We start from the raw sequence: 13,245 nt of genomic DNA on the forward strand, positions 1-13,245 counted from the left end.
TATCACAGATTCATTTTGTATTTACAAATATTATGCTTAGACTATTCAAAATTATAAAATATGAATTGAAAATTAGGATAATTAGTGGTAAGTGGAGCATGTACTAAAAATATGTGAGTTAGGCCAAGTTTGTGAAGGAGAAGATATTTGGATGATTTTTGTGGGATAAAAATAGTTTTAATTTTATTTATATATATTTTTTTAGCTAATGAGATGTTAAAGAGTTAGTTAATACAAACAAGACTTGTACTCAAGTTGTATATGACATGTGAGATTCTTTGATTAAAACGGTCCAATGAACTTAATAAAAATAGAAATAATGAGTCTAATGTTTATAAGGTAGTTTATGATATTATGCTAAGATGGAATAAATGCACTACTTTCTTTCATTAGTTAGCCTACTCTCTTAATCCAATATTAAATCTATGTATTTAATTAATATGAATAAATACCAAATCTACACTGAATTTTTCCTTTTAGTTATAGAAGTCCAAAAAGTACTCTAAGAGAGACTAAATTAGCAGATTTTAATGTGGATACATTAACCACAATGAGTGAAATTAAAATGCTTGAAATTTTTTTATCTTCTTCTCGATGATCAAGCTTTAGAGACTGGCTTCTTGAAGAGAAAAATGAGCGTGTCATTGACGAGAGCAGAAGTGCCTAGTGTTGATGATAACCTTAACATTGAGTGTGTTAACTCCAATTAATATTGTTTCATCAATAAGCTCATATGGTCATATTTTGTTTGTTTATTGGTTTTGTTCTTTATGATTTTTAACATTTATAGGCAATTTTGATATTGGCAAAATATATGATAATTAATGAGGACTTATGCATGATAATATTGGTGTGCTGATGATGCCAGTCGTTGCTCATGATAAATCATTTCTTTTGTTATTTAAGTTTCTTATCTATGTTTCATGTGACATTTTTACTAGAAAATGCTAGTATTAAAGTTTCATCTATATATTTTATATTAATAATTTAAAAAATAGAACAATGTGGCAATGGTTTCTTGTCCTACTTTTTATAATTGTAGCATGCCATCTTGTCTATTTGCCCTGTTGCCATGTTATCAAGTCCATGAACTTTGATTCCTCTTTAAGTTTTAACATAGTGCTGCTATTTGTCATTGATTAGCCCACACTGTCCTGTTTCTCTCTCTCTCTTCTATGTACAAACACACACATGAATTAGGATGGTCTATTTTTTTTGTTCATTTCCTTCTAAAGTCGAGCATGTCTGCTTTTTTCGAATAAAAATTAATTGAAGTCCTATTAAATTTTGCCACTGCATAAGAGTTATTATTTCTACTTTTTTTTTGGACAGGCAAAGGGAGCCTTTTCATTGGCAGTGTACCATGAAGTTACAGAGCAGTACAATATTCTCAAATCTGCTATATATGAACACCAAGGCTTACATGCATCGAACTTCAAGGTCTCGCTTTCACAACCATGGGCACAGTAGTTTCTAACAGAGGTGGTTTACTTAGCCGTTAAAGCATCCTTTTATACTTTTTTTAAAAAGCTTTTCTTGCTTATTATCAATGCACTGCAATACGTGAGGCTCCCATAATCTTTTTTATTTTATTTTTCTATATGTTCTACCATAATTTTCTTCTTAGTTTCAGTTTTTACTTTTTAGTGTCCTGTTAATTTGTCATATCTGTATGATAAGTTTTCATTTTTTTTAGAATACAAAGGCCTAACTTGTTATGATCATACACTCTTGTAGAATTCTTTCAGTATCCATAGCATATTGTGATTTAGCTGCTAATATTCACGGTAGGTTCACCACTTTATAATAGAGAATCTATAATGGAACCTCTAGAACACGGTTAGATTCAGGTTGGTGCTCGTGCTCATTTTCCCTACCTTCCTACCCCACCCCTTAACCGCACCCCTAATCCCACCTAGGGTTGTAAGCCGAGTTAAGCCAATTATATCATGATTTGGAATTGGTATAATTATAAGTTGTTCGTGTTCAGCTTGAACTTGTGTCGAACTTTCATATATTGTTCAAACTTGACTTGTTTAAATTTTTCAATGTTTGAAGTTGATTTGTACTTGATTTGTTAATTACAAATGAACGAGTATTTAAACGAGCTAAAATTCAAATAAATATCTATATTTTCATATAAAAAATTCAATAAATAATTTAACAAATCATATCTAACCTTTTAATTTGTCAATTATGAACTCTATAGAAATAAAATGAAACTCATGAACCATGATCATATGGGATGTAATCTATCATATTTTGGCATTATCATACTTCCAAGTTTGCACTCAACTCCCATATTCAAATGTAGGTGTTGATTTTCCCATTGTGTCATTTTCTTAGCTTTTTTAGACAATTTTGTAAATGAATTTTATATTGAACTGTTGTACCATCATTATTTTTAATCATATATAACTTACAATTACTACACTGCACTTTCTCAATACCACTTTTTAATCAGGTCAAACTTTTGAAAAGAATGGAAAAGAAAGATATATGAGAGATTAGAGTTTCGAAGATTTTTGCATGCCGCGATCTTGTCATTGTCTTCAATGCTTGCACTCCTAACTCAGAGTTTCGTATGTTTCAGGTAAAATCTGGAGATGCTAAACTGTTAGTGGCTAGATGAAAATTGAAGTTTGTGGGGCCTTTAAAGTTCATTTTAAGGGGCATTTCATACATACCACATAAGTCTTATGTATTTTCATATATAGCACCTAAATTTTAATAAAATAAATATATTATTAATAATTACTTAAAAAAATTTATTGATATAATACTATATTATTATTAGATCTATAATTAACTAAATTCTAATTAATTAAATTTTATTTAAAAAATATATCACATATGATGCGAGTTATCATCAAGCTTAATATCAAATATTTAAGGAGTTATTTGTTGAACAATAAAAGAGGTTGTTCATGACATAAATGAACAAGTTCAAATATGTTCATGTTTGGTTCATTTAAGCTCGGAGCTTTTAAAAATTGTTCAAATTTATTTATTTATTAATTTGCGCGAACATGATTGAGTCTTAATCGAGCCGAGTTTGAGCAAGTGCATTGATTCATTTACAGCCCTAATTCCACCCTTCCCCCTCCCATGATCTCTTCCATGGAGTTGTGGATTTAATAACTTACTCTATCCTTACCGCGTTAAGAGTCCTCATTTTCTATTTGTTCGTATTGGTTGGTACTTCAAGGTGTTAAACTTTTTGCACATTTCTTTTTGTACCACTTCCACTCATGTCATGCAGAGTAGTCTTTAGGGATTTATGAGGCAAAAGCCATAGAAGGGAAGAGAAATGGCAAATTTAGCAAATTCTTGAACTGTTTATGTTGATGCTTAGAAGATCTGTTTGTCAATTCCTCCTCCTGAAAGCACGAAGGAGATTTGAATCTTTAAGCATTCATAAAGTGCTGAATTCTCCTACAACAATTACTGAAAGTGTTTAATTAGTCTTCATCTTAATCGCATGACAACTTGCACTACTACTAATAATAAGATTTTTTCCAAATAACAAAATCGCACTAAAGAGATAAGAGAAATGCCCAGGTCCCAACTACTCCAAAGTGAAAAATTGGAAGGCGAAGTAACATAAAACATTACACATAATTGGCATAGACTTGGTCAAATGACCAAACCAAATGTTTGATCCTTTGCACCATTAATTCATCTTAAGCAGAAAAAGAACTTTACCCCTATGAGTTGGTGTGTTACTAAGGTAGAAGTAGAAAACTTTTGTGCTGCAGAGGTATTCAGATCTGCTCCTTGGGAAATTCATCTGGAAGAATAAATGATTGAGAAGTTCATTTTGAGGAAAAAGAAACAAGTAGAAAATCCATCCCATTTGAGATTCAATGCAAAATAACTACTCCATATTTTCATATATCTTATTGGGTTAGGGTTGTCAAAGTCTAGCAGTGTTCATGCTAAATAATAGGGTTATTTGAATTGATGCTCTTGTTCTGTAGTGTTTAATGAAGGGATTGTTTTCTTTAATTTTCACTTGTTTATTTCGTTGTGATTGGATTGATTTGAGTGGATCGAATTTTGATTTGAGAACACATGTAGATTTAATTTTGAATGGGACGAAAATAATGAAGTGTAGGTTTTAACTGTAAATAGAGCCAACTTTGGGTGATTAGAATAGGTTGAGTGTGTTGTCAAGGACAAAGTTAGATCCAGAGGAGGGTAGGCTTGACTTTTGAAATTTTAGTGAGAAAATTAAGGAGTTTGAGGGTAACTAAGTAATTATAGGAAACTAAAGAAGTGATATGTTGGTTTTTAATTCAACTCAAATTCAAAAAAATTAATTAAAATTAAAATTTGACTTTTGGTGTAGAATTGTAATTTATATTTTAAATTCAAATGAAATTTAAGAATTGATATTTGATGGGATTGATTGAATATTTTGTGCCAGAAACTGTGAAAGTGTTTGCAATATAGTATTTTTATAATTTATTATAAATCTTGTGGATTGTATTCATTTTCTTTGAACTAAATATTATCAAGTATATTGATTTCTTGTGAACATTCAAAACAGAATTTATATAATGGAAACAAACAATATGGATTATTTAGGCAGTGTTGTGATTGATAGATGGCTGTCGGCATGTGAGATGACAAAAAAAGAAGAACAAATGATACCAGAACTAGTTGGGGAAACAATAAACACAAAACACACTTTTATTAATAGGGAAATAGGTTTAAAACACAACACAACAGAAAATAACGCCAACATACACGATACAAGTTACACCTCTTAGGTTATTCCAAGGGCGGTGGAGGTTGGCTAGGTGGATTGGCATGATTGGTAGTGGTGGTGGCAACTAAAGAATGTCGATGGCAGTGAGAGGGAGGTGTAGAATTGCAGGGACAACAAGTATGGAGGGTTGTAGGTGACCGGCGGAAAGCGGATTGGTGGCTGGAAGGTGTTGGACAACAAGGGCAGCTGGAGTGGGGGTGAGTAGTCAATTGGGAGTGCTGAGAAGGACAGAGGAGGGCCTGAATGGCTGGGCATCCAAAGAGGCTGTAAGGAAACACAATATAGGTGCTAGGATGGGGCTGGAATGGTGGAACAACAAGGGGAAACTGCTGTCGAAGGATCGGTGGAGTGTATATGGGGGCCGGGGAGGTTGGACAGCAAGGCTGACAACTATGGGGAGTGGAGGAGAAGGGTTAGGGAAGACGAAAAAGTGAGATACATCACCACCTCGGAGTAGGATACAGTCGGAGCATCACCATCTCCTCGGATACAACCACCAAAGGAGAAAAAGATTCCACACAAGAAATCTGAAATAAACACACTACAAAAACTAACCCTAGACTCAGAAACAAGCATATAAATAAACCGAGGTAGGTGGGAAACAAGAAAGGAAAGGCGACGAGAAAGGGAGGAGGAGAAAAGGCTAGGCGACAATGCCGACTTTCCCAAATCCCACTCGATTTGGGCGAGAGACCCAAAACGGAAGGCCGTTCCGGGTTGCTTGATGACGCTCACAACCACCCCCTCTAGATGTCTGGACAAGACTCCCTAGACCGGCCTCTATGCCACAGTTGCCCAAGATTGGTTTCACAATACTGTATAGAGACACTTGCCCAGGTAAAAGAAGATTATTGCATTTAGGGAAAGGGTGACTAACATTTCAGAATATAGGATCGCTTCAATCAAGTTCCCATGGTTTCATCTTTCTGGGTCATCAATATCTTTAGCTTATTTAGTCATGTTGTTAACGATCATCGGTTATCTTATCTAAGCGTACATTGGAAATCAAGGGTGTGGATTTATCTTAGGTGTACAAACGGGACCTACAATATTCTTTCATACAAGGGAGAAGCTTAGACAAGTGTTGTAGTACCCTGTGATTGCACATGCAAAGGCTGATGAGATTACCTAGGCTCTAAGATTCAAAGAACAAAAAGATTGGTTTTCTCCATGTGACAGTGAAGATACCTAAAATTGGACTTATAGTTTGATCATATAGTATCAAGAAGCTCAAAATATTTCTTCATAATGGTAAAGAATATACAAAATATTTGGTGGAATTGGAAAATATTAATGGTAGGATTTATAGGTTGATCACATATGATCGATAGGCCCTTATATCCTTTCCATATGGTGGAGAAGTGAAGATATTTTAAAGTATAACACTTAGAGAGCTTGATCTTGTGATATCAAGAATGCTTAGAAGTCTCTTTAATGTGATAAATAAGATATGAAAGAAGTGAACTTACAACTTGATTATGTGGGATTAAGCAAGCCCAGGATAGTTTTCTCAATATGGTAGAAGTGACATGGAGGGATGTGTAAGATATGAAAGGTTGGACTTATAACTTGATTTTGTGAGATAAAAATGCTAAAAAATCCTTATAACTTGATAGAAGAGATGGGAAGAAAGATGACACTTATAGCTTAATCTTGTTACTACTCAGTCCGAGGCTTGAAATTAACCAAGGCATGAACAGACGATTAGACGATGAGAATTAAATTTTTTATATTTATCTATTTAATAAATAAAAGAGTCACTAAAATAAAGTAAATTAATATAATTAAATTTACCTTACTACTGGTTGTCTGCATTTTTTATAAATATTTTTCTTCTATCGCCTATCTTTTAATCAACTAATTAAACTCGAAAAGTTAGTTTAAAATACCTGAGTTAAATAAATCAGTGAATACTCATATTTCTAAACTACAGTAATACAAGGGAAAAAAAAAGTGATATGCATATCATTTAAGCTTTTAATAAATCAATATAAACATTTGAAATGCTATTGAAGGAATATTACAATTTCAATAACATATTTATATCATTATATATCTGTACAACTGTCACAGTAGCACCGTCTAAAAATTATATCACTTGATTTTGTGAGATAAAAATGCTAAAAAATCCTTATAACTTGATAGAAGAGATGGGAAGAAAGATGACACTTATAGCTTAATCTTGTTACTACTCAGTCCGAGGCTTGAAATTAACCAAGGCATGAACAGACGATTAGACGATGAGAATTAAATTTTTTATATTTATCTATTTAATAAATAAAAGAGTCACTAAAATAAAGTAAATTAATATAATTAAATTTACCTTACTACTGGTTGTCTGCGTTTTTTATAAATATTTTTCTTCTATCGCCTATCTTTTAATCAACTAATTAAACTCGAAAAGTTAGTTTAAAATACCTGAGTTAAATAAATCAGTGAATACTCATATTTCTAAACTACAGTAATACAAGGGAAAAAAAAAGTGATATGCATATCATTTAAGCTTTTAATAAATCAATATAAACATTTGAAATGCTATTGAAGGAATATTACAATTTCAATAACATATTTATATCATTATATATCTGTTCAACTGTCACAGTAGCACCGTCTAAAAATTATATCACTTAAGGAACTTTAATATCAATATTTTTTTCCACGAGAGTATCTTAGTGTTCTCCTACTAGTGTCATAAAGTGGTGATTCTATCATAGTCAGTCATGAACATACAAGTAGTCAACATAAACATATCATTCAATTCAATATATTATATATATAGCACACATATGTGCATTATAATAAGTAGCTACAAAAATTCATAACAATGCGGGCAATAAAGTAAAAAAATATCTCAGTCAAAATAAAGTTTGTGCAAGTATCATTAATTGCGAATTGGTTGAGAAAAAGTAAAATATTACTATAGATTAAGAATACGAGTACTCAACTCGATATCGATTAATTTGTTATTAATTTTTTCTTAATGCCTACCCTTTTAAGCTTACAATAAACATGGGCATAAAATTTAATTAATTTATTATTTTAATGAAATATTAATTTTATATTATTTAAGTGTTAAATTTCTATTATTGTATGTTATATATATATATATATTAATAAGCCCAAGACCTAATATATTAAAGAGAAAAGATACAGATAGGTTGTATGGGTGGACCTAAAAATAGACACCCAACCTAGACGATACTGCACACCCAAAAAAGTTAAAAAAATTTTACATATAAAAATAAAGAAGCCCAAAACACCCGGGCGCTGAAAAAAAGGAGGTCATCGTAATCTTGTTTTGCCTTTGACTCTAGTTCTCGAAAGAGATTCAACTAGCAGCTTGGTAAGATGTGTACCATTACCTAACGTAACCAAAGTATCATCCATAAGACTTTTGAGTTCAAGTAGATCTCCATTCTTCTTCTTCCTCTTGGAAGTGTAAACCTGCCATTTCTCATCCGAAGAATCAGTTTGATGAGGTGGTAGAGCTGAAGCAGAAGGATTACCAATCTTAGTACCCACAATAGGTTCTAATATCTATGAAGTATGTGTATCCTCCACACCGGATACTTCCTGAAGAGGGGGAGCTGCGAGGTTCTCCTGACTGTCGTTCTGAACACTGTCCTTTGTAGGTAATAGTCCATCAGTATTGTTTTCTATGGGTTTTAAAGGTGTCAGCATCACACCACTCGCAGTAACAATAACAATAGTGTCATGGGGGGCACAGGGGCAACAATATCCTCCTCAGGTGGAACTAAAATGTCCAGAGCAGTAGGGTTAGACCCATCCTTATTCACTTGAACCTTAGCTTTCAAATTAGGATGAAACTTGTGGCATTTATCAAGGATATGCCCAAACATCTTACAGTGGGTACAGTATGGGGGTCTGTGTTCCATGACGATTTGTTGCCAATATCCATTATGGGCTGTGCCCAGCCAGACTTCAGTAACATCAGGTAAAGTAATATCCCTTTCCACAAGTATTCTGGCAACCAAATGTCTGGTTAGGTTGAAAGTAGTCAGATCTAGCTTCAGAGGATCCCCAAGGATGACCCCAATAGAGTGGAGAACCTGATGGTGAAAAAAATGCAACTTGAGACCAGGTAGACTAAACCATACACGTATAGTGGGAGTTTCATGATTTGGGTCAAAATCAGGAGACCACTTGAGTAACTTCATTGATTTGTCTGTGATATTAAGATATTTCTTGGAGAAAATTCGGGTGTAGTCTTTAGTCACTGTTAGTTGAATTAACACATGTCTCTCATCCATGAGTCCCACTTTCCACTTGCCTAATAGCTTAAGTCCAATTGGATGCCCTTGTGTTTAGCTTAAGTTTTGATTCATCCATGTTTGGTTAAAGTGGAATTTAGGGTTTTATTAGCCATTAGTTATAAGGGTCAGCGTGGTACAACTTTCTGCATGTGTTACATTTTACATTTTCGTGATAGCTCTGTGTGGGGAATTTTTTGTTTTTCTGTTTTCTAAAAATATTTATGGTTGGGAACTATTTTTTTGCTGTTTTTGAAAAGTTATAGCCTCTCCAAATGGACTCTTAAGCCAAACTTATCCTATTGGCAAGGGTAAGTAGATTAGTCTAAATCTTTTAAGATGGTAGCCAACCCGACTTCATTTCATAAAATGACGTCAAAATATGGGTCGTAAAGTCTACCGTGGATACCAAAAAGTGGCATCCTGTCTTTGATTTATGCCTCAAAAGAGGTTTCAAGTTATTTTTATAGAAACTTAAGTTTTAAATTCCTAAGATTTTCTATAATATTAGCTTGGCAGTTAAAATGGTTGTGGTTGCCTTTAAACCAATTAACTGTGAAATAATTTAGGAATAGAACTTCTTAAGAAAACTCAAATAAATGATAGAGATAGATAATGCAAAGGTTTGCATCCCTGCAGTCAGCCTGATAAGCCTATCACTGACAACTGAGTGTATGTGTTTTATACTTATTATTCCGGCACTGGATGCTCAAGTATTTGCTATTCATAACTTTTCCCCCATGCTTTGAGCTTTTATCACATTTTATCCCAAATCTACTACTGAATTTATGGTTAAAGTGCAATTACTACTAGCTGATGCGTTCATTTTTCTGTATGATTCTTATTAAATTTTTGCACAACTGCTGCAATGGAAATTTTGTATTACCTATATAAAGTTTGCATAACCTCTCGTCTATGACTTTGCGCAATCCCTCTTTCTTTGTTTTATGCACAACTAGTAGAACAACAAAATGTTGTTGTCCACAACAGTTGAGCGGGCAAATGCAAAATTTCTTATAGAATAAACTAGATGTATTGTTGTTTTTAGAGTAGGAAGATTTACATGCATACCGCTCAGTTTTAAGTATTTTCGTTACTAATACTTAAACTTCAATTTTTACATATATTCTACCTTATCTATGCATAAAAAAATATATTTCACTTTTTAAAAATTAAAATGACGTTGTTTTGATGTGATATGAAAGATTTGGGTCATATATAAGTAAGAAGTAAAGTTTTGTTGCTAGATATGTAAATACATAACAATTGGATGATATGTCTGTAAATGCCCCAAATGCATGGGCCATACTTAACGAAGCAACATTTTATGTGATTTGCAGATCCTGCTGGCTCAAAAAACAAGGAACAAATATATTTTTTGGATTATTATGACAATTCAGGCATTTGATGACTGTAAGAATCCTTTTTGGTCACATGAGTTGCCATCATAATAATTGCTTTACCTTTTATTTAGCTTATCCTACTGCTTCCTCTTTAGTGAGCCATTTTTCAGTAGGAACTCATACTCTACATTTTTCCACATAAAAATTCCTTCTTGTTATTTATATTGTTTGTTCTTCCAATTCATAATATCTGCAACTCATTCCTCCATGTCGAGGTTGCATATTTTCGATATAATTTGTTTAGCAAAGAGATTGAGCAATTGCATCTGCTACTCGATGTCTGATGGATGTATGTAATGGCATTTCTTTTTTCAAGAATATTGAAAGCCTTTTCATCGTCTTCCTTTTTGCATTATGTCACTATTTTGCTTTTGGGTTGAGAAGTTGAGCATGACATCTAAGTTAAAAAGCAATTTTAAAGTATGTTTCGAATTTTGGTATTTAATTGAAGAGAGGAGCATCTAACAAATCCTCCATCGATGTTGCACATTAGCAACAATTTAAGAGCTATTTGTTCGTTAAAATTTTAGATTTTTAATAGAAGATAATTGTTAATGTTAGAATAGAATTCAGGGTAAATCTTGTTGATGTAAGGAGGGGTATAAATACCCACTACAAGATGTACTTGTAAGGAAAGAAATAAAAAGAGAATAAAAAGAAAAAAAGAAAGTAAATAAAAGCAAATTAAGGAAATTAATAAAGAAATCTGCACACTAATATTCTAATACTCTCTCTCAAGTTGAAACATATATGTCAGTCATGTTAAACTTATATTTGAAATCATCAAATTGCGGTTGAGAAAAGTTTTTGGTGAGAATATCCGCTAGTTGGCCACTAGATTACAAGTGGAATGCAAATTTCCCCATATTCGAGCTTTTCCTTAATGAAGTGACGATCAATCTTAACATGCTTGGTGCAATCATGCTGAACCGGGTTGCGAGCAATGCTAATCGCGACCTTGTTATCACTGAACAACTGTAGGATAATAGAGATTGTTATACGAAGTTTGTAAAACATGATGTATAACCAGAGAACTTCACAAATTCCTAGGGATATGGAATGAAATTCGGCTTCTGCACCCCTCCGAGCAACTACATACTGCTTACTTTTCCACGTGACCAGGTTTCCCTGTACAAATGAGCAGTACTCCGAGTTGGATCGGAATTCCCCTTTTATTTTATTTTAAATGTATTTAAAATTTATCTAATTGGGTTTAAATCTAATTACATAGCTTATGTAGAGTTTAGTCCATTGCCTGCCTCATTGCCTCAGTAGACCTCTGTCAGCCATTAAAGAAAGTTGTCATTGGCTAAATTAATATTTTTTACAAAATAGAAAACTACTATTTTATACAATAGGATAAATAACTGGCAACTCAGTTAAAAACAAAGAAAATAAAATTTCCCTTAAAAATTAGCTAATCCATGTAATTAAAAAGGGACAATTACATACAAATCACCCAAAATATTGGTATTTATAAATTAACGAATCCGGTCATTTTTTGTACCACTGAGTCGATGTATTTACACGTGTCATATGAAGTTTCCCCAATTAAAAATTAACTTATGCTAAAGCTAAGAGTTTTGATATTTCATTTAAATAACAAAGTCTTTTTCAAAAAGCTTCTTCGTGAAGTAGAAGAAAGATTGGTCAACACGACAGATGATAATTATAGATTTCTATAAGTTTAGATGTTTTTGTCATTGCACTTAAAATGGGTTCTATTGAACCAATGACGTCAAATTCCTTAAAGCGAACGGCACGCAATATTAAAATTACATTATTAGTTTGATTTTGGGTATATCCAGCTAACCATGAATTTCACAAAATTTGGTTTATTGCGTCACTAGATAGGTAGCCAGATTGATTTTGTTTTTATTTAAAATTCACTCAAAAATAATTAAGTTTCAATTTAATTGAAAATTAATTTGATAAATATGGACTTTGTTTTACTTATATCAAATTGAGCGTCTTGATGAGAGGATCTAATGAACTAAGTTTCACTCTATTTAAGGTCAATAATATGTTTCAATGTTAAAATTTTTTGTATTTAGTCAATAAAATCACATGTGTAGTTCGAAGTAGAATTATTGGTTTTTGGCTTGGTTTTTTAAAATGTCACTTTTTGATTTTATAGATAAACCCTCATTTATCAAATGAAGGGACTTGCACTCGAGTTTGGCGATAGCTAATGAGCCCAAGTTTACTCGATTTTAAGGTCAATAATACAGTTAAATGCTAAAAATTTAGTATATAATCAAATGAATCACAAGAGCGGTTTGGTGCAGTATTTCTCTTGAAAATTATAAATAATTGTCACAAGAATTTGGAGATAGTTTGGAGATTGGATGAATTATAAAATTATGACTGATGTCCATCACTGTCCGACTCATTATTAATTTGATGGCTATCTTTCGATTGATATTTCCATCACCAGATCCGACTACCATTATTCAATCGTCAATATTGTTGTACAACCAACATGGTCGGACTACCATTTTTACCCTCATTAATTCCATCATAATCACAAAAAGAGTTAGAATTGAGTGTATTATTTTATAAGCTTGTCCTCTTTAAATAAGAGGAAGAGCAAATATTTATGATCTCGACTTATTTATCTGGGGCAAGGCCTTGCAATTTTTTCCCTTATGTGGGGATTTTCATGTGAAAATTTGTCTTTTATATATATATATATATATATATATATATATATATATATAATATAAAATTTTTAATGTCTCAAAAAATATCTAGAACATAATAACTGATGCATGCTAGAAAATTTGTGGCGGTGGAG

General features: G+C 32.5%; 1 protein-coding gene across 3 annotated transcripts in view; it reads left to right on the forward strand.

Annotated features, from left to right (window-relative positions):
* Nucleotides 1–10,397, forward strand: part of LOC110026363 (glycerol-3-phosphate acyltransferase, chloroplastic) — a 64,641-nt gene extending 54,244 nt beyond the window's left edge. For all 3 annotated transcript variants that reach the window (XM_020727264.1, XM_020727265.1, XM_020727266.1), the window contains 2 exons: nt 1,333–1,482; nt 10,386–10,397. In XM_020727264.1, the coding sequence (XP_020582923.1) occupies nt 1,333–1,470 (138 nt within the window). In that variant the 3' untranslated portion in view covers nt 1,471–1,482; nt 10,386–10,397. The remainder of the gene's footprint in view (nt 1–1,332; nt 1,483–10,385) is intronic.
* The last annotated feature ends 2,848 nt before the right edge of the window (nt 10,398–13,245 follow it).

Source organism: Phalaenopsis equestris, unplaced genomic scaffold (assembly GCF_001263595.1).
Source record: "Phalaenopsis equestris unplaced genomic scaffold, ASM126359v1 Scaffold000369, whole genome shotgun sequence".
NCBI lineage: Eukaryota > Viridiplantae > Streptophyta > Magnoliopsida > Asparagales > Orchidaceae > Phalaenopsis > Phalaenopsis equestris.